This window comes from Natrix helvetica, assembly GCF_964273705.1.
Source record: "Natrix helvetica genome assembly, chromosome: 1".
In the NCBI taxonomy this organism is placed as follows: Eukaryota; Metazoa; Chordata; class Lepidosauria; order Squamata; family Natricidae; genus Natrix; species Natrix helvetica.
Genome location: NC_138548.1, coordinates 340171957 through 340195165, shown reverse-complemented (window position 1 = coordinate 340195165; position 23209 = coordinate 340171957). Strand labels below are relative to the sequence as shown.

At 41.0% G+C, this 23209-nt stretch overlaps 1 protein-coding gene across 2 annotated transcripts in view; it reads right to left on the bottom strand.

Moving 5' to 3' along the window:
- Positions 1-22589, bottom strand: part of ARIH2 (ariadne RBR E3 ubiquitin protein ligase 2) — a 41905-nt gene extending 19316 nt beyond the window's left edge. The window contains exons 1-4 of one of the 2 annotated variants that reach the window (XM_081968226.1): positions 22452-22589; positions 16139-16485; positions 1595-1662; positions 452-515 (exon numbers count right to left, since the gene is read on the bottom strand). In XM_081968226.1, coding sequence (XP_081824352.1) covers positions 452-515; positions 1595-1662; positions 16139-16384 — 378 coding nt within the window. In that variant the 5' untranslated portion in view covers positions 16385-16485; positions 22452-22589. The other variant, XM_081968227.1, reaches the window with a different exon arrangement.
- Positions 22590-23209: the final 620 nt, after the last annotated feature.

The window sequence follows — 23209 nt, the reverse complement described above, 5'->3', positions numbered from 1 at the left end:
ATACAGTATATAGTATATACAATTGTAAGGAGCTGATTTACAATCAGTAGTGACACCTACACAAATTCACATCTCTATCAAAAGCAATAATCCCAGTCATAACAAGCAAGATCTCCATTTAATGAGATGAATCACTATTATTTTGTAATACTGGCATATTATTACCATGGCGATTATGTTTTCCTATTTCAAAAACTTTGAAAACAATCTTTTAAATTGCCCAATTCTATTCAGAATACAATGCAAATTCAAAAATGCTTTGATCAGAAAGTATCTGCTCAAATAAGATTTGGAATAAAGAATAACTGCTTAGCATGTCTGATTTACATGTATTCCAAATATTTATTTAATAAATGTACTACCTACCTACCTCACTAACCAGAGTGACTCTTGGCAGCTTATAAAAATACTGTGTTTAATACCAAGTACCTTAGAAAATCTATTTACTCACGTGTTTGAATGAGGCAGGCTGAACCCTTGCTTCCACTAGCAATTGAATTGAATTAGATGTGTGCCTGAGAGCCAGAAAAAATTAAACTTTAGACAAACATAGGGCCACACCTGTGAAATTAATGAATTCATGAGGTCATAATCTAAAATCAATAAATCATCAACTTTTTCTGACAAAGCCAGCCCATGGAGGTTAACAAAAATATTACTACTAATAAAACCTAATGCAAAATAACAAATATCATAAAGCAATTACACTAGTACGTTTTTAAAAAACACATAAAAAATAGACATTGGCATAAAAGGCTGTTGATAAACATTACAAAAACTAAAATGGAGGAAAGTTTCAGATGAACAAATACTGTACATTTCCGGGTTAGCGTTAAATTTAATCAGAGAAGCCAGTTGAACTCTGGAGAAAGGAATTCCAAAATTCCAAATTGTAGCTTTTGGAATATACCATATAGGGGCAGTCATTCATTTAAATAAGTGGATCTCAATTATATGGAAATGTATAGTATGTCTTGAACCTAACTCGGAAACCTATCGAAATATAAGAGCAGGACTGTGTTGCTTGCTTTAATCTAAAAGCCTCTTGTAGCCTCTGCATTCTGTATCCAACTGGGGAGGGCAAAAATGAGCAAAAAAACGGCCGTTTTTTGCTTGTTTTTGCTCCCCCTCCCAGCCCCCTGGAGCACTCTACAAGCCTCCCCAAAACTATCCTCCCCTTTCTTTTGCAAAAAATGAGGTGTTCAGAGGGTTTGGGAGGCCTGCAGAGTGCAAAAACTTTTTTTTTAAATTACCTCTTCAAAATCATGGTGCGCCTTATAGTCCGAAAAATACGGCAATTATTTTCAAAATCTTACACACAAGGCAATAAAATAAGACACTGTCATTATTCTCACTCATTTAATTTCTTGGAATAACCCACATTACAATATTTCAATATGTCAACCTTACAAGCAAATCCATAAAGTTAGGAGAAACAAACAGAGAGAGGTATTTTACCATGTTCTGACCCAAACACACAGTGGGGTTTTAAAATACATTGTTACAAGAGTCTAATAAGAGAAATAATATTCTGCTTTCATCGTAAAGCATCAAATGTGATTTGCACATATCTACCAATTGATCATAAGCTTACCTTTCTAAAATTTCTGAGATCTGCCAATGGAAGCTAACTAATACAAGTTTAGCCACTGCATGAGATACCTAAGGGGAGAAAGAAAGAAAAATGAGTTGATGAATAGTAGAATTATAAAACATGCAAGCCCTGCAACTACATTTATGTTTCATAATTTGAGCAATGTTTTGAGGAAATGTTTCCCTTCCAGTTTATTGTTTTTCTATTACACACTATGCTTTTCAATTTGATATCATGATAAAAATTAATTCATATCCAAGAGTGTACATAGTTCATTCCAACTTCAAAAATTCAGCACTAAAAGGAAGTCCAAAGTCTGCATTCTGCAAAGTTATAGAGCAGTGATGGCGAACCTTTTTTGGCTCGTGTGCCACATGTGGGGGGAGCGCAGGCGGGTCGAGTGCGGGCATGCCGCACCCATAATGCAACGGGCGACCCCCCCAGTGCGCATGTGCGCAAAACGCGCGACCCCCCCTTTTTACGTTTTTTTGCCCTCCCCAGGCTCCAGGGGCTTTATAGGAGCCTGGGGAGGGCGAAAAGAGCCTCCTCCGACCCCCTGGAGGCCCTCCGGAGGCTTCAGGGACTGTCCGGAGGCTTCCCTGATGCCCTCGGAGTGCTTAAAACGACCCTCCACGCAAACCAGAAGTGACTTCCGGGTTGCTCGGAGGGTCGTTTTAAGCACTCCGAGGGCATCAGGGAAGCCTCGGACAGTCCCTGAAGCCTTCGGAATGCTTAAAACCACCCTCCGAGCAAACCGGAAGGAGGGTCGTTTTAAGCGCTCCGAAGGCATCAGGGAAGCCTCGGACGGTCCCTGAAGCCTTCGGAACGCTTAAAACGACCCTCCGAGCAACCCGGAAGTCACTTCCGGTTTGCTCGGAGGGTGGTTTTAAGCGTTCCGAAGGCTTCAGGGATGGTCCCTGAAGCCTCCCGGGGGGGGCGGGGGAGGCTCTTTTCGCCCTCCCCAGGCTCCTATAAAGCCTCTGGAGCCTGGGGAAGGCGAAAAATAGCTTTTAAAAAGGTAAACTCAGCTGGCCAGCACCTCGCGTGCCCTGACAAATGGCTCCGCGTGCCACAGGTTCGCCATCACGGTTATAGAGCATATGAATATTATTCTTTTGGTTTTTCCTATTTAGGATTTATTGCAGAGATAAGCGGCAGGTGGCTCACCATAATCAGTATATTTGCGCCCCACTTCTTTTTAGACACACCCAGCTGGAATAACAATTAAAAAGGATGGAAGTTCCACTGAATAACATTTCTGCTGTCCTGTGCTTTGAACCTTTTATCTATTAATAACTGGGAGAGAAGATTCACCAGTCTTTCCTATCTCAGTCAAACTGTAACACAGTCCAGCTGTTTGGGGACAGCATTCATAGTAAGCAATATAACAGAGTAACAGAATAGGGTAACAGAGCTGGGAGGGACCTTGTAGGCCTTCTAGTCCGATCCCCTGCTCAGGCAGGAAACCTCATACCATTTCAGGCAAATGGTTGTCCAATTTCTTCTTAAAAACTTTCAGTGTTGGAGCATTCACAACTTCTGGAGGCAAGTTGTTCCACTGATTAAGGGTAAGTTGTCCCAAAGGTGTTTTTTCAAGAACCATGACCTAGATGACTGAGAATCTCATATCATAGACATTAAAGGCCAGTTGTTCCACTGATTAAGACAATGTAGTTTTGCTTGACTTAACAAAGTATGGAATCCCGTCATTGTGCTTTGTAAATCATGGTTTATGGCTCATTGCATGTCAAACTGGAAATCATGGATTTTGTATGGTTAAGCAATTCCAATCTGTTCCCATTCAGAGCAATTACTGTATATCTAGCATATATGCCAGCATAGCTCCTTCACAAATGGCCAATATCTAGCACAATGTCATTTTTTTTCATTATTCTTCACTATGTCTTCTCTTTGACTTTAATTGTATTCTCAGGAATAAAGTTAATGCAAAAAATCTATGGTATATACAAAATGCAAAACAGCTATCCACAAAATGCAAAATTTGCAAAAATGACATGACTCAATGCCAGGACTTAAGAAACAATAAACTAGAATTAGAAGAATTGGGTAAAGAACTGAATACAGAATTACTGTACCTGATCACTAGAAGCAACTATTAGTTATCTAGTAACTTGGTCACCTTTAAGGGAACGGCTAATAATCTGTGTTTCTCAAAAGCTAAGGAAATTGTACTTAAGCAGCTAAATAAAGGAGGAAATATCAAAAATTATGTTTTATGATTAATATCAAAGTTCAAAAAATAATTTACACTATCAAATCTTACCTATATGAAATTGAAAACATGTTTAGCATATTCAAGATCTGGAACACATATGCCATGAAAGCACAGCATTTGTCACTCCAAAAATCACTTTCAAACAAGTGTTTTCTCCTCTGAGCTGCAGTGGAAAGTTTAATGAATACCAAGCAGTCCTGTACTACGTTCCCTCTAAGGTGCGCGGCTGCGCTAGCGCGCAGGTGGCAAGAAAACACCGCGCAGCAGTTTTCAACTGCCGCGCAGTGATTTCTATTGCCACAGGCTTTGGAAGCTGGGGAGGTCCTTTGCAGGCAGCTAGAACGGGCCGCCTGCAAAGGACTTCCCCAGACTTGCTTTGAGGAGCACGGGGCGACAGAGGCTAGTTGTGAAGCCCCAAAGCCCCCACCGCCACCGGAAGAACTGCTGCCACCTCCTCCTCCTCCTCCTCTAACAGGCAGCACTGCCGGATTTGCCGCCCGGCGCTGCGGCTGAGGTGAAGCCGGCAAAGCTCCAGCCGGCATCTCCGCGTGTGGCAGCGGCGCCTCCCCTCTGCTCGGAGCACCTGAGCTCAGCGCTGGGTTACCCCTGCCTGCCCCCTCCTCCTCCTCCGCCGTGCTTTTGAAGAGCCATGAGGCTGCGGGAGACAGTAGGAAGGCGGGGAGGGAGCAGGGGGAAAAAAAGCCTCATGGTTCTTCAAAAGCACGGAGGAGGAGGAGCGAGCACGGGTTACCCAGCGCTGAGCTCAGGAGCAAATCTGGTGGTGCTGTTGGAGGAGGAGGAGGTAGCAGCAGTTATTCTGGTGGCAACTCGTCGGCAACTTCAGCAGCAGCCCTGCCCACAATGAAGAAAGCAGAGATGGAGCAGATCCACGCAGATGACGTCGCTGCAACATAACTGGAGGAGGAATTCTGGGAGTTAAAGCTGTCAGGTTTGAAGAGCTCTGCATTTTTTTTCTAGGGGTGGAAGGGTCTTGTAACTTGACAGCTTTAAGACTTCCATGCTTCAAATGCCAGAGTTCCTGAGCCAACAGGACTGGAGGAGAAATTCTGGGAGTTGAAGTCCACAAATCTTAAAGCTGTCAGGTTTGAAGACCCCTGGGGGTTTTTTTCCCTAAAGGGTTAGGGATGCAAGGGTCTTGTAACTTGACAGCTTTAAGAGTTGCGTGCTTCAAATGCCAGAGTTTCTGAGCCAACATTTTGGTTGCTAAGCAGGAGCGTTGTTAAGTGATACTGATATTATATAACACTTTGAATTAAGCGGGTACCTTGAAGAAACATAACTTTGAGTTTCAAATAATACTGATTTCGTTGTTGTCTTAGGTGACATCTGTGAAAAAAATTCGGGTGCTCAGGCATGAAAATGTGCCGCTCAAACACTATACTTTTCTGCTCACATCGAAAAAAAATTAGAGGGAACATTGGTCCTGTACCGTATTTTTCAGAATATAAGACACACCTTTTTTCCTCAAAAAAGAGGCTGAAAATCTGGGTGCATTTTATACATCGAATACAGCATTTTTTGCCTCCTGAAGCCCCACCTCCTTCACCTAAATGGCCGTGAATAGCCTTATTGAGGCTTTCAGAGAACTCCTGGGGCTGGGGAGGGCAAAAATGAGTGGAAAACGGGCCGTTTTTTGCCCCCCCCCAGCCCCCAGCAGCACTCTATAAGTCTCCATAAGGCTATGCATGCAATTTTTTTTTGACAAAAACGGGTCTGTTTTTGCTAAATATTGACCATTTTTGCTCGTTTTTGCCCCCCCCCCCGAGCACTCTGCAAGCCCCCCCAAGGCTATTCATGCCTTTAAAGAAAAACGGGCCCTTTTTCGGAAAAAACAGACTGTTTTGGGGAGGTTTGCAGAGTGCAAAAACTTTTTTTTCCCTTTTGGAAAGCTCTTTAACTCAGCGGTTCTCAAATAGTGGGGCGCGCCCCCCTGGGGGGGCGCGAGGCTCCGTAAAGGGGGGCGCGAAGGCTCCCTTTCCATCTGGGTGCAACGGCGGCGGCGTGGGCGAGGCATAATATATCCCGCCTGGAAGTGGCAGCACTTCGGACTGTGGATTTTCATTGGAGCCGCAGGCTGGAGCTGTGCAAGAAGCCTGCTCGGGCGGGGGTGGGAGGAAGGGAAGCATGGCTGTCCCAGGCTTCCCTCCCTTCCCCCCCCCCAGCCCAAGCAGACTTTTTGCACAGCTCCAGCCCGCGGCTCTGATGAGTCTCTGAGCAGTCCCCAGCGCTGCCACTTCAAGCCGGGATATATTCTGCCATGCCCTCGGCGGCGTCTTTATGCAGGTAGCTCGCCTCCCCGCCAGCAGCTCCACCGCCAGGATTCCGTCTGGAAGCGGAAGCGCAACAGCCGCTGTTGGGGAAGGGACAAAGGGGCGGCGGTCGCCCGATCTTGCCACCGCCACCCCTTCGCCCCTGGGATGCTGGAGGAGCTGCTGGCAGGGAGGGAGGGAAGAAAGGGAGGAGGGAGTAAGGATAGACAAGCAAGAGGGAAAGAGGAAAGAAGGCAAGCAGGCAGGAAGGAGGCAGAAGGAAGGAGGGAAGAATGGAACTGGAAGGGAGGCAGGGAAGGAGGGAGGGAGAAAGGAAGGATAGGAGGATAGGGAAAGAGGAAAGAAGGCAGGCAGGCAGGGGGAAAGAGGAAGGAGGGAACTGGAAGGGAGGCAGGAAGGAAGGGAAGGAGGAAGGGAGGGTGGAAGGAAGGAAGGATAGACAAGCAAGAGGGAAAGAGGAAAGAAGGCAAGCAGGCAGGAAGGAGGCAGAAGGAAGGAGGGAAGAATGGAACTGGAAGGGAGGCAGGGAAGGAGGGAGGGAGAAAGGAAGGATAGGAGGCTAGGGAAAGAGGAAAGAAGGCAGGCAGGCAGGGGGAAAGAGGAAGGAGGGAACTGGAAGGGAGGCAGGAAGGAAGGGAAGGAGGAAGGGAGGGTGGAAGGAAGGATAGACAAGCAAGAGGGAAAGAGGAAAGAAGGCAAGCAGGCAGGAAGGAGGCAGAAGGAAGGAGGGAAGAATGGAACTGGAAGGGAGGCAGGGAAGGAGGGAGGGAGAAAGGAAGGATAGGAGGATAGGGAAAGAGGAAAGAAGGCAGGCAGGCAGGGCGAAAGAGGAAGGAGGGAACTGGAAGGGAGGCAGGAAGGAAGGGAAGGAGGAAGGGAGGGTGGAAGGAAGGATAGACAAGTAAGAGGGAAAGAGGAAAGAAAGCATGTGACTACGGTGGGAGACGAGGAAAGACCGGTGTGCTATGTTATGCAGAGGTGTACTTATAACAATTTTATAGACAAATTATACTATTTACAGTTGCACGGGGGGGGGGCGCGAAATGTTTTCTTCTTCCTAGGGGGGGCATGACAGAAAATAATTGAGAAGCACTGCTTTAACTGATTGATAAGAATTACATTGATCAAGTGCTGTGCTAATAGAAACAAAGTTTTAGGTGCTGCAGATTGTCAGCGATTTCCTTCTGCAGCACATGGATACACCTGGAAACATCTCCCTCCCTACTGTATCTCTCTCTCCCTACCTACATACTGTGTTTCTCTCTCTTTTTTTAATTGGCCTCTTCAAAACCTTGGTGCATCTTATACTCCAGTGCGTCTTATACTCCGACAAATACAGTAACTCTTCAGGGGCTGTCACTGAGGTTTCTCCTTTATCCCCCACTCTTCTGAATTTTAAAAAAAGTTTCCAGAAAAGCTTCAGAAAAATGATGCATGCAGAAGAATACAAACCAAAGCAATTCATGTATTTCATATTCTGACAAGAAATTAAGAAGGCCTCTGTTAAGCAACTACTCTAATAAATAATGTGGCTTATTAATACAAATGACCTGACAGGCAAATATGTATTTATTATAAAATAAGTCATTTAGCATCTGAAGATACAGAGAGTCCTTGACTTATGATTATAACTGGAACAGAAACATCCATGAGGTTGTTAAGTGAGTTGTGCCTGATGTTATGACCTTTTTTTGCTGCAGTCATTGAGCTAATCGTACGATTATTAAATGAATCTGGCTTCCTCCATGGACTCTGCTTGTCAGAAGCAGACTGGGAAGGTTGCAAATGGTAAACACATGACCCAGGGATGAGGCAAGCTTAATGACCATGCGCCAAATACTAAGTGCCTGCATTTTGATCATGGAGATGCTGTGATGGTTGTAAGTGCAAAGACTGGTCATTTTCCAGTGCCATCGTAACTCAGAGCAGTCATTAAACAAAAGGTTGTAAGTGGAGGATGATCTGTACTACTGAATGCCTACAAAATGATTTGTATTACAGAAAAGCTACAGATGGCATGGATAGTCCAGATAACCTATCATTGGGCAGATGATTGCAAAACCGATTAACAAAAAAACACTTAAGAACTGGTATCATCTTGATTTGCAGCCAGATGGCAGTAAATGATGATTGGATGATTACCTTCATCTCAAAACCTGGTATTTCCACCCCCAGTCCTGATGTCCATAACAAATGTGCGTAAGGGTCCACTAAACTTAATTGCAAAATAGAGAATCTATACTGCTCTTTTTCTAGCTACAACCAGTATTTATAAATTGCTTTTTGTGCTCAATTCCAAAGCTGTTTTTAAAGATTACAGCAATTACAGTGGATCATAAAAGAAGCAACTTAGACTTGTAGTATCTGAAAATTTTCAATGAAATGAGCATCAAATATTCAGAGAGGAGGATCTAAAGAAGGGGGGAAATATGAAGATGGTTTTAAAAGAGGCTAAAGGATGACATCATTCCCAAATAACTAAAAGATCACAGTAAGAGAAGCTTTGTGGTAATAAATACCACAGATCAGGAAAGGTGATATTGAGGATAGGAAGTCTTAAGTAAAAAGGAAGCCAATAGACATTCTCAAGATATTTGAAACATTGCCTAATATATAAAAAACATGAGAATAAAGAGTTTGTCATAGAGGTAAAACAAGTCAAGAATAAACTAGAAAATAAATGATGTATCCCAGAATGCAAATCATATTAGATCATCAGTAAGCCATAAAAGTTTCAAGATGACATCAATATTGTTATGGTTTAGGTGCCTGTTTTTTCTTGTTTTCTTTCTTTCCTTCCTTTTTTTTGTATTAGGTCCATTGTTTGTTTGTTTTATTGCTGTTGTTGGCCATCCAGAATTGTGTGGTACAAGAGATAGGCAACCACATAAATATTTTAAATAAATAATTAAAATATAGCCCGAAACATAAGATTCACATCCAAACATCTGAAAAAGAACAAGGTCTATAAAATGTTTCTATTTCAGATCTAGAAGCCTCTGAGGGAAGATAGGGAATTAAATGTACTTGGTTGTGAATAGGCACAGATTAAGTGGCTATAACAAACATGATTAAGCATGGATAGAGAAAGGACATGGAGAGACGTACTAGGGAAGCTCTTACTCTTCTTTTAAATAAAAATACATGTAACATCTGATATATCCTAGGAAACATTGGAAGATCATATCCCTGCAGAAGGTAACGATGGGTAGCAATATCCGGCCACAAATATAAATTAGATCTGGAAATCTGCTGTGGCCCAACTGATTGAAAGTGTGATCTATTGACTGACCACTGGCTGAGAGAGAGTAATCAATGAGAATGATCCCAAGATGGTGAAAAAGAGTTAGAAAGGCATGCATAGGAAATGTTATTGTAATAATGGTGGGGTTTTACATATTGTGGTGCAGAGGGGCCCATCTAGGCACAATAAACATCTAAATTACTGATTTCCACAAAACGCTGGGTCGTGGAGTCAACCAGAAGGCAGGCAACCAAAGAGAGGACCATAATGTAGACTTAGACCAGTGCTTCTCAATTATTTTCTGTCATGCCCCCCCTAGGAAGAAGAAAACATTTCGCGCCCCCCCCCCGCGCAACTGTAAATAGTATAATTTGTCTATAAAATTGTTATAAGTACACCTCTGCATAACATAGCACACCGGTCTTTCCTCGTCTCCCACCGTAGTCACATGCTTTCTTTCCTCTTTCCCTCTTACTTGTCTATCCTTCCTTCCACCCTCCCTTCCTCCTTCCCTTCCTTCCTGCCTCCCTTCCAGTTCCCTCCTTCCTCTTTCCCCCTGCCTGCCTGCCTTCTTTCCTCTTTCCCTATCCTCCTATCCTTCCTTTCTCCCTCCCTCCTTCCCTGCCTCCCTTCCAGTTCCATTCTTCCCTCCTTCCTTCTGCCTCCTTCCTGCCTGCTTGCCTTCTTTCCTCTTTCCCTCTTGCTTGTCTATCCTTCCTTCCTTCCACCCTCCCTTCCTCCTTCCCTTCCTTCCTGCCTCCCTTCCAGTTCCCTCCTTCCTCTTTCCCCCTGCCTGCCTGCCTTCTTTCCTCTTTCCCTATCCTCCTATCCTTCCTTTCTCCCTCCCTCCTTCCCTGCCTCCCTTCCAGTTCCATTCTTCCCTCCTTCCTTCTGCCTCCTTCCTGCCTGCTTGCCTTCTTTCCTCTTTCCCTCTTGCTTGTCTATCCTTACTCCCTCCTCCCTTTCTTCCCTCCCTCCCTGCCAGCAGCTCCTCCAGCATCCCAGGGGCGAAGGGGTGGCGGTGGCAAGATCGGGCGACCGCCGCCCCTTTGTCCCTTCTCCAACAGCGGCTGTTGCGCTTCCGCTTCCAGACGGAATCCTGGCGGTGGAGCTGCTGGCGGGGAGGCGAGCTACCTGCATAAAGACGCCGCCGAGGGCATGGCAGAATATATCCCGGCTTGAAGTGGCAGCGCTGGGGACTGCTCAGAGACTCATCAGAGCCGCGGGCTGGAGCTGTGCAAAAAGTCTGCTTGGGCTGGGGGGGGGGAAGGGAGGGAAGCCTGGGACAGCCATGCTTCCCTCCCTCCCACCCCCGCCCGAGCAGGCTTCTTGCACAGCTCCAGCCTGCGGCTCCAATGAAAATCCACAGTCCGAAGTGCTGCCACTTCCAGGCGGGATATATTATGCCTCGCCCACGCCGCTGCCGTTGCACCCAGATGGAAAGGGAGCCTTCGCGCCCCCCTTTATGGAGCCTCGCGCCCCCCCAGGGGGGCGCGCCCCACTATTTGAGAACCGCTGACTTAGACTGAGATGTAAACATTGTAGAACAGGAAAGTATCTGTAATGTTGCAACATCTAAAACACATGCAAATCAGAAACTGCCAGGTGGACTCACAGGGTTATATTTATTTACCTTAGAGAAAACACCTACAATTAGGAGACTGGTTAAAAAAGGAAAAACTGAAAACAAGAAATCCAGATCTCTTTATAGTGCCTAGAGATTATCTAAAGCGATAATTGCATTTAGAATTTATCACATAATGTAAAAGGATCAATCAAGTCTAGAAAAAGGTCAGAATGGCTTCTAGTAGTATCCATGAAGTTGCAGAATTTAAGACAATTTCTTCAAACAATGGAATGCAATGAAACAATGAAAAGAACTAAAAGAAACACAAACCCTGATAGAAAAAGTATGTGGCCAATCATAATTTTGAGGTGTGCATAATGAAAACATTAAGGGAAACTATAGGGACTTTTAAAATTTCAAATAGCAAATCTACTAAAAATATATTATATCCTCTTTATGCATTACTAACATCAACAGCTGCACAATGACTTTTTAGCAAAGCCTAAAAGCAGAGCCTTAAAGGGATCCATGAATCAGAGCAACAACAAAGAAATTAACCTTTGTCTATGGCCGATTTCCTCATTGGCTCAGCCAATTTCATTGTACACGTTAGACTCTGACAATAAAGGTTGGAAATTCTAGTGAAGAAATTGCATCACCTTTCAAATGGATTTTCCCTCAAATCTGTGGGAGTTTGTACATGGCTGACCAATGAAAAAGCTTAGGTCCTTCTGGAGGAATTATACCAACGCTTGTCAACAAACCAACCTAGACATTCCATTGCTTTACTATTTACCGTATTTTTCGGAGTATAAGACGCACCTTCCCCCCCCCCAAAAGAGGGTGAAAATCTGGGTGCATCTTATATACACAATACAGCATTTTTTGTCTCTGTAAACCCCACCCCCTTCACAAAAATGGACCTGCAGAGGGTTTAGGAGGCCTGCAAAGTGCTCCTGGCGGCTGGGGAGGGCAAAAATGAGTGAAAAACGGGCTGTTTTTTGCTCGTTTTTGCCCTCCTCCCCGCCCTCCGGAGCACTCTACAAGCCTCCTAAAGGCTAGGCATGCCCTTTTTTTGGCAAAAAACAGGCCTGTTTTTTGCTCATTTTTGCCTCCTCCCCAGCCCCCAGGAGCATCTTGCAGGCCTCTCAAACTCTCTGCATGGCCTGTTTTTCACAAAAAAATGAGGCGTGCAGAGAATTTGGGAGGTCTGCAAAGTGCAAAAACTTTTTTTTTAATTTACCTCTTCAAAATCTTGGTGCGTCTTATACTCCGGTGCGTCTTGTACTCCGAAAAATACGGTAACTTTATTTTATGAAAAGTGACACAGCACATCACATAGCTAGCTTGAGACTTAAAAATATATAAAATGCTTTGAAAGTCAGCTGTCCAGCTTAGGCATTAGACTAGATCTTGTCTTGAAACAAGACTATCTGAGCTATGGGGACTCCCAAAGCCGAATCAGTGAATTTCAGTGTTTTCAGTAGGCTGCTTATAAGAGAATATCTTAAATACAATTTAACAGAAGGAGACATTGTTGAACTAACCTTTTCTTTGACTTTGCAAACATCTTTTCCAGATAACAGAAAAACAAACAAACAGCATGCTAAAAAAAATATCTAATTGCTTAAACTTCCTCAGACTGAATTTCTTTTCAAAAGACATTTTATCATCCTCGTTCCTGCTGAGGTGTGCATATTAATAACTCAATGATGGACAAGAACAACTTTGAAGCTGTCTTCTAGAGAATATCAACTGTCCCAAAACAGCAGGCAGAACTAGTAAACAGAGACACAACTGCTGATAGACAAATAAACTAAGAGTAGCAACATGAATCTTGAGAGGAAAATTATCACAGCACTTAAGCTAACATCAGAGTACATTCACGAACCTACGCTTCCCAGAAAGCAAGTGACACCCATGTACACTTAGGGAACCACACATCTTAATTATTTCTTGGTTAATTTTCCAGCATTTGGTGAAGCAGAATTGCATTTAGTCCATTTAATTTAATGATACTTTAGGTTCAGATAAAATAATTAAGAGACATAGCAAAACTATTTTCTACAAAACCTAGCGATAAGAAATTCAGCTATTGGTGTCTTTAAATGTTCGTGGCAAGTCATTACAATGTGTTAAGAGAATGCCAGATTCATCAGCAAATCTGCCAAACAGAGGCAGCAATTTATAAATGTAATAATTTTGATGCTTGCTGAAACAAGACATAATTTATTCATTAATCAAGTTCTTAGGTGTTCACAAATACTTACAGACTATGGCTATTTTCAGTTCAATGTACCAAAAATTATCTTTTTTCTTAGAAAACAATTAGTCATCAGCAGGAGACAGCTGTGACTACCTCTAAGCAATCCACTTATGAGAATAATTATAAGGTTGTGTAGTCAGTTTGCTTTGTTTAAAAGATACCATTGTTACTTCTTAAAACAGATAACAAAATATCTTATTGACAGATTGGAACCCCTAATGTTTATGCATTTTATTTCCCCATATGATCCATGTGACTCTGGATCTATTTTACCTTGATACAATTTGCATAGCATTTTGGTCTTCTTTTTATACAATCTTCTATAATTTCTAGAGATCAAGATGGAGATAAGTGCTATTAAGCATAGTAACTAAGACTTACAATAGTGCTAGTTATATAAGGGCCTCTTTGGTAATGCAAAACACAAATCAAAAAGATTAATTCCTATTTATACAAGTTGGAATGGAATATTGACTTCTTAATCCCATTTCCTTGTAGCACTGATGATCTTACCCAGTTGGGCAATGAAACATCTGTAAGAAAACAACTAAGCTCAGAGAGCACCAAGGACTCTTCCATTGGTGTGTCTTTCTTCTTCTACATTTAAATTCTGGATTCAGTATAAATAATACAATCTATGTAACTAGTAGGTCCAAACCTAAAAACTTCCTGCCCATTGCCAATTTCCCCTGTTAATGAATCATAATTTTATTACACAGAGCATGATAAACATGATAGCCTGATTCAAAACAATTTCATACGAAGCAAGAAAGAAAAAGGAATACTTCCCTTTATTCCTTCAAGCAGCTTCCTCATTTGTTATTTTAGAGATCCAAATCAACTAAATACGAAAAGTTATAAGGAAACAGAATGGTACCAGTTTGCCAGATTTTTGCTAGCTGCAAAAGGGCAATTGTAACATTTTAATAAGCAAACCAATGGTAGGAGGCAGTAGAAAAAGAGGATATTTATTTGTTGCAGAAATTTTGAGGAGAAGGAAAACATAAAAGTATGACAAGGAAGAGAAAATCAGAATTACATTTGAACATAAGCTTTCAGTGAATAACACTGTAAAATGTCCAAGGCATTTCTGATGTTACTTCAAAAGCAGTCTTTCTACTTACAAAGCAAAATTTTCTTTTCTTTAACCTTCAAATCTGTCTTAAATGGACCTCAATCTTATAGAACAATTTTGGGGGATAGAGGAATCATCACACCCTTCAAAGGGTGTGATGATTCCTCTATCAAAGCCTCCCAGTCAACCAAAGAACTGGATACAGCCCATGCTCTTTTTTATCTGGAATAATAAAGGGCAACTACTGTATTTTAATAATTCTATGCAGGAAGATTAAGTAAACAGATGAACAATAAATCTATCCACATAAACATAGATATATATAGATATGCATATTGCAGATAGATAGATAGATAGATAGATAGATAGATAGATAGACAGACAGACAGACAGACAGACAGACGAGAGATAGACAGACAGATAGAATGTATATTGCATAGATATATAGATATGTGTATTGTTGCTCTGTAAGTATAGATATATCTGATGTACACTTACAGAGCAGCAGCACTTGAAATCAGTGGTGTGCAAAACTTTTATTTTGAACCACTTTAAGCAGAAAGTGAAGCAAAACATCTTGTTGCTCAAGTAACAAACTGCTGCTTTAAACTTTTTTTGAAGAGTATCATCCCTGTAAGCAAGACAGGATGCATTGTTTCCCTGAAAATAAGACCGTTTATATGTATGTATGTATGTATGTATGTATGTATGTATGTATGTATGTATGTATGTATATGTATATATGTGTGTATGTATGTGTGTGTGTGTGTGTGTGTGTGTATATATATATATATATATATATATATATATATATATATATATATATATATATATATATATATATATATATATATATATATATATATATATATATATATATTCAGGCTGGTGTTTTTGGCTTAAAGTGTGATCGGAGCTGCCATCTTTCTGTAAATCTTGGGGGGGGGTATGGAGTGCTGGCTTTGTTTCAGTAAGTAGAATGATTGGTTGTGTGGTTGTATCATGATTGGTAGATTGGTGCTGATTGGTACTGGCTGTGTGTACATTGTTGTTTTGTATTGTAACGGCTTGGGTGGTGGGTGGGGCTCATTTATAGGTTCATGAATGTTTTTTGTGGCATATATATATATATATATATATATATATATATATATATATATATATATATATATATATATATATATATATATATATATATATATGCACGTCAGGTCTTATCTTTGGGGGAGCGGGGGGGGGGGGGAGAGACAGGGGATGTCATCCACTGACTCATCCCACTTGTGCGCATCGTCCCCAGCCTCTTTTTCACTATCAGAGGCCTTCAGGAACTTCTTCAGCAGGCAAGACCACCAAGGCTTTCCTGAAGGCCTCTGATGCTGATAACAGGGCTCTAGATCAATCCAGAACTCTGTTACCGGCTACAGAGGCATTCAGAAAAGCCTTGCTGGCTGCAGCAAAAGAAATGGGCCGAGGTGTGCGAAGCCTGGCTGCAACTATCTGAAGGTAAGTAGTAGGGCAGTTCCACACACCCCATTACCACCCTAGCTTAATTTTTACCTGTGCACCCTGGAGTGGGTGGAGTCTTAATTAGGGCTTATTTTGGGAGGTAGGGCTTATATTTGGCGCACATGTAAAATCAAGCTAGGACTTACTTTCTGAGTAGGTCATATTTTGGGGGAAACATGGTAGTTAAGAGATGAATTGTTTGCACGCTCCTGTTGGTAAAAACAGTGATTCTAGATCTATGGCAATGCTGGTTCATTGTTACTTACAATTTGGATGGCCAACTAAGTGATTCACATTCAGCTTGCCTGTTCTGTGGCTTTAAAAGGGCCCTTTCATCCAAATATTTCAGAGCTCCTTACCTTTAATGCAGAAGCCAAGCGGACCATGTGCTCGTTCAGGGTACTCTCCGACTCCTTGTAAGTCAGACAGGTAAACTGATATTCCTCCGGATCAAAGGAATCTGCTCCTTGCTGCTCCACGTCATTTGCAACCCCTTCGTAGTAACCCTCAATGTCCCCAGGATCTTCATCTTCTTCCTCATCACAGTTTGGATCATAGTCCTCCTCGTTGCTGTCAGAACCTTGGCTGTTCATGTCCACGGACATCTTAACGCTCTGCCAAACCACCAGGCAAGCGAGCTATGACAGTTTCTGGTTTGACAAGACGGTACTATCGTTCTTTGGACTTCATCTGACTTTCCTGCCACCTAAATTTGAACATAGCAGGAAGAAGAGAGTGGAAAAAATGTTTGCAAGTTTGATTAATAAACAAAGAATCTAACAGCAATTCAATTCTTATTCAATTTAACAGAACCAGTATTTACATCTAACATACATCATCATTCTTTTATATAAAAAAAACCTAGCTGCAGCTATATTATTTCTGCATCCAAAAAAGGATCCTTAACCAAAGTCCTGCTCATTTACTCATTACCCTTTTAACAATGGTATTTTTTTGTCTTTTGTAATTTTTTTGGCCCTTCCTCATTAAATCCATTACATAGGAAGTTGCTAGAAATACTGGGGGAATAGTACTTACAGTACTGCTATAAAAATGCATACTGTAGTCTGATGCAGTGACTCAGTTCCTCATTCTCTGAATAATTTAGGCTGCTTTCTAATTATTAGGTAAGTATCCTGCTTCCCAGCAAAACCATAAAAACCATCAGGTCAGAAAGCATACATACGCCATAAAATTCCTTAACTGAAACTATCAACACACACAGTATATTATTTATAAGGTGCTCACCTATATCAGTTACATGTGTAACAAGGAAAAGCTTTTTAAGGAGTTTCCACAACTTTTTAAGAAACATGTTATGGCTGGCCAGAAGGAAGGCGGCCTCTACTGGGAAGCCATAAATCTTGGATGTCACATAACAGAATCTGATAGTAGCAATGCCTACTTGGATAAGCTTAAAGGTAGAAAATATTAAAGAAAGCATTCCTTCTAACATGTAGAGCCTAAAGGATTAAGGTTGTCACTTCAAAAAGAGTTTCAAATATTTCTTTACGCAGGGATCTGTGCAACATGCATCTTTGCTATATCTCCTGAAAGAGTTTGATCACTCTATGCCAGACAACTGAACTTTCCAAATCATTTAAAAGGCAAGCCCAGAGTACTATACCCTCAGTAACGTAAAATAGAGGTGATATAAACTGCAACTTCCTGTAAAAGACAGAAGTGGGCATGTTAGCAATTTTGAACAAAAGGCTCTCAAGGTATTTCTGCCTCAAGATTACCAAATGATAACCTAGAAGCACCATGAAGCTGCAAAGCTCTCTCCCTAAAAGTAGACATCATGTCCAAATGAAAGTATCTTTTACCAAGAACTGACCTTGGAGACAGAACTGCTTGTGTCAGTCTAAATAGCATGGTCTACCAACCAAGACAGGCAATCTGTACAGTTAATTAATTCTGGATACACCATCATCCTCATTGGTAGAATCAATATTTTTCAAGATATCATAAATGCTTATTCATAAATTAATCCTAAAAGGGGGGGGGGGGATGCAATGAATAGATAACTAAACTCTGTCATCTATTCACTATGTGGTTTGCCTTTTTACCCAATTCAGTCTTAAAAAAGGATTAGAATATAGCACATTTATTAATTAATGAATTTATTAATTTATTTAATATGATTGTGTATTAAACAAGTGTAAGGCTTTTGATGGCTAGCAGGGAAAAAACAGTAAGAAACCAGGCAAAATTAAAACATAAAATAAAAAAAATAGTGAGAACAGCTGACATCCCAAATTAACTTAACCAAAACAAAGAAACAGGCTCACTAATACTATGGCTATTCTGAGAGGAAATTATAATATGCTATACAACCAAAGACAAGTTGATCCCTCAAAGATGTTGATTTTACATTTCCACATACAACTGTATGTGTGATGAGAAATGTACGGTAAGAAAATCTCAGCATATCAATATTATACTCCTTCATTAAGTAATTCAAGACTGTCACACAAAATACTTTATACCAACCACACTGAAAGTATTCAAGGGCTTAAAACTTTTCTTACTCTACATTCATACAGGTTATCTCTTGCCTTCACATATACAGAAGCTACAGTAAGTTACACTGGGCTGGGCAATGAAGATTAAGCAATAACCTCAAGTAGAAGGGAGAACAGCATAAAATTCACCTGCAACTTCCAAAGCATAGAATTCTGTTGCAAAAATTAATATAAGACTAGGTGATATTTGACATATTACATTAACTGAACATTGCTTTCTGTCATGACAGTGTGTTCCTCTGAAACTATAAGCAATTGCTAAATTTTAATTTTGCTAATTATCACTGATTATGTATGATGGGCCCAGAGTTCTTAACACAATATCTAGGGATCTAGCGTGCACACAGGTATCTTCTAAACTATATTTCCTAAACAATATTTTGCTAAGTTAAATTAAAAAGTTGAAAAAAGCACTAAATTCGTTTCATACTATTCAACAAAACTCAAATGCCTAAATTATATTTAAATACAACCTATAAATCTAAAATGGGCTTGAAACAATATAATAGGATAATAAAACGTTTGCAGTTTTCAATAATGGTAAAAAATAGTAATGGTGTGACTATATAAATCACCACAATTCAGTTTTTGAACACAGATTAAACCCGGACCATAGGACATCCCATTCTTCAATTTTGCATCTCTGCCAAGGAAGAAGTAGTTCAAAGGCTCAGAATGGACAAATTTAATTACCGTATTTATTCGAGTATAACGCGCACACGTGTATAACGCGCACCCTTAATTTTCGATTAAAAATCGGTATAAAATTTTGTTTCACACCAAGCATTGTAATTGACAAAAAAAAGTTGTTGAACACGTGCGGCCATGATAAAAATCATTTATTGACAACATAAACTGGTATAAACACAATACCGAAATAAAATTACCGGTAACAATATTTATTTAAAATGCTTCAAAGTCAGATTCATCATCAGATACACTAAAGAGTTGTTCCCATTCTTCCCGAGTTAATTTTTCATCAGTGTCCCAGTTGGCAGGAACATCTGTTTCTCCAGTTTCTTCGCTTTCTTCTGAGTCTGAATTCCATAGCAGGTCGTCTTCTGTGCCATCCATTTTATTGCTGATGCCGTAACGTGTGAGCGAGGCGAGGAAATGAAGCGGCGACCATACAGCGGTTAATAAGAATTCTCACCCCCAGTTCGGGCCACTGTACGCGACGAGGGGACGTTTTTTTTTTCTTCGCCCTCGTGTACAGTGAGCGGCTGCAGCCCAGAAAAGGCGCAGTGCGAATTTACAATTCGCCTGCGCCCTCAATGGACCGGCCGCCACTGCCACCCCACCCCAGCCCTCGTTTATAACGCGCACCCAAACTTTGATTTCTTTTTTTGGTAGAAAATTTGCGCGTTATACTCGAATAAATACGGTAAAGCAATTTTTAGAGCCTAGTATACTTCTCTCAAGAATACAAAAGATGCATGAAAAATCAGGGCCCAGACAATTATAAATTACATTGTTTGAATTTGTGGCATTTTCTTCAAAATATTTCCTTACTCATTCCTATATACAGGATGTGGTACAGTACATATAATCGCTTTTACCACAACCCAAGCATAACAACCAAATCCCTTCAAATCTGGGGATATAATTTAATATTAACATATTTAAACTTTAACGTTATACTACTACTTGGATAGTAATAATATCAAGCCTAAAACAACCACCCTACTGGTGGACACAACCAGGTTATATGCACTAATGCATAATGGGTGCGAGTCAGGGGGGGGCGGCGTGTTTTTAAGTACTGGTATATAGCACAATACCAAAATGCCAAAAATTGAGAAGTTCATTGCAAATTACTATGCAGTATTCTCAAATAATCTTACTTTTCAAGTCTCAAACAATAGTTTATCGTGTTTATTTTCCTGTTTCCACTACATCTGTTCGATCAAACTTTGCATTCCAAAAAAGTTTAAAGAAATGTTTCCATCTTGAAACATGCCATATAGGGCTGATAAAAAGTATAATCCTACTCATTGGGATTTAATTGTATCTATATATTCACCAAATAAAATTCCTAGTTGTTTCCATGAAGAACATTCCAGTGCTGGCAGCTAGCCTTTTTTCTCTTCAAATATTATTCCAATCCAAAATTAAATTAAAATCTCCAGCTACAGCTTTCTAGACTACTTGTAAACTCAAAAGATTTACAGAAAAGATATCTAAAATAAACCCCAATTCATGTTTGGTTGAACCACAAAAATGCATTTGTGGCATTTAACATTCCCCATTACTAACTACTAAGTTATATAATACCCATTGGTATTCAAAATATCTTCTTTAAACACATAGTTGGAAGATTTATTAATGACCTTCACTATTGTCCTTGCAGTTTTTGAACGTCTATTAGTGCCTGCCAGGTTTTCTTTTAACTTTACATTCAAACTATATTTTTAATCTATAAAATAAGGTAGCCTGCTGTTAAGTGCTCCTCTTCATCATCATTCCTTCCCCCAGTTATATTTAAGCTGTTGATGAACCCAGAAAGTACAATGAAAGCTTATGAAATATTAAATTTGTTCATTTCAAGCATCACAAGATTCTTGCTTTTGCTAAGTGTTACAGTAACATTGGACCTTCCTTGGAAGAATAGTGCATTTGCTTTTATTTTAAAATCTTTTTTTTTATAATGTCTCACTATGGCAAAAAGAAAAGTGTAATTTTGTGTGCACAAATATTTGCACAATGAAATCCTGTAGGATGCCCTAGGAATCTTTTTTGGCTGAAGAGCAACAGGAAATGCTGTTAATAATTAAATCTCTTCATCTCTTTGGCTAGCACCAATTTGGACAAACTTCATTTAAAACTATAGTTGTGTTACCAAAAACTTATATACTATAGTAGATAATGTAGTATTAATCAAAAAAATGTTGTCTAGAAATATTATATTTTGAAATAACTATATTTTGAAATAACTACAGTCAAGACTAATTTAAAAATGCTCACAGATTGAAACATTTCAACAAAATTAACTAATAGCCTTCTGCATTAAAATTAAAAAACTTTTTATTGTAGTAGTTCTCACTATAGTCAATCATCTTTTTATCCATTCAATAAGTTCGCTACCAGCACATTCTTTAAAGACTATTTATTATAAAAGTAACGTTTAGCTGAACAGCAGTTCATTGCAATAAGAAAGCTCACAAAAGCAATCCTGGCACAAAATTTGGAGCATTCCAAACTAGTTGGTTTTTTGTTTTGCTTTTTTGCCAAGTCAAAGTTCACCTGGAAGAAGAAAATTCCTTGTTAGAAACCTCCATTGTCGCCCCCTCCCCCCCCACAATTGTGCTAGTGCAGAAAAACGGTGGATAAAAGTTAAGAACAACACCCCTGTTGTACATGTTCAAATTAACTTAATTCTTCATCATTACAATTTATTGTCTAGTCTACCCTTTTAAACAGCAGCTGCATTTGCACTTCACTTTAAAGCAGGTCACACGGATATATCCCAGTGACTGAACTTTGTAGTGGTAGACAAAGCACTTAAAAGAACGATAGGGTCGTTTTTACTCTTACTTAGTTTATATTGTCAAATGTCAATGTGACAACAATAGGAGCGATGGAATCTTTCCTGGGTAAAGAAAATAAATGCATGATTTTTTTAAAAAAAATACTCTGCTATAATCCTGATTTTTTTCTCCCACCATCGCCCCCTCCCCAATATCATTTTTTTTAAAAAAGTCCAAAATCTCCCTGCAAAGTCCGTTTAATTTGGATACGTTGAGAATCAGCGATTCGTCCCAGGATCCCCCCAACCCCACCCGTAGTACTACCCGGCTTTTCCCCCCCAACTCCTTTTTTTTCCCGGCCTCCAGGTTCGGGGAATCGAGGCAGGGAGGAACTAGGGCCGCCTCAGCCCGGCAACCAGGCCGCCTACCATTCCGTCGCCGCAGCCCCGGGAAAGGCAGAGAGAGCCTCCCTGTCCATCCCCCCTCCCTCCATGTAAACAAGGCCCGGCTCCCCTTCTCTGCGCTCACCCAAAGCGGGGAGAAGGCCCGGGCGGGACTGGACGCCGCCTCCCAGAGCGAGAGCCTCGGCCGCCGCGCCGCCGACTCGGCGGCTTTAACCCGGAGTGAGGGGAAAAAGAAGAGAAAGAGAAGAGAAGAAGAAGAAGAAAAAAATAAATCACCTTCCCCCAAGCTTCTCCATCTCTAGCCGGCCCACTATGGCTTGAGCACCGGAAGCTCCAGTCCCGGGCGGAGCGTCGCTTCCGCCGCTAGAAATGGCAGGAGGAGAAAGCGGAGAAAGACGCCCCAGAGCGTCGAAGAAGCCCTCCCGCGGTGGGGCGCGCGCAAGTGTTTAGAAGGGAGCCTTTCACTGGCCGGAGCGAAGAAGAAAAAGAAGAGGGGTTTGGGGCTGAACCACTGGACGTGGCGGTGTAGGCGATCAACCTACTATTTTTCATCAGCTTCAGAGCTGATCGCCTTGATAAAAGAAACTTAGGGTGCCATGAATGAATGAAACGAAATTGGGGTGGTGGGTGGGTGCCACCAAGCTTGAAATTTTGGGGTTAGACAACTTAACCAATTTCGTTGTATTTATTTTGTACAATAACAATAAAGGCTATACTGTAGAACTATGCCACCTTCGATCTGACCTAAGCCTAGTACATAAAAGTATCTGCTATAATGTCCTACCTGTCAAGGACTACTTCAGCTTCAACCACAACAATACACGAGCACACAATAGACACAAACTGAAGGTAAAGTGCTCCAAACTCGATTGCAGAAAATATGACTTCAGCAACAGAGTGGTCAATGCTTGGAATATGACTTCAGCAACAGAGTGGTCAACACCTGGAATGCAATACCTGACTCTGGGGTTTCTTCCCAAACCCCCATAACTTTAACCTTAGACTGTCTACTGTTGACCTCACCCCATTCCTAA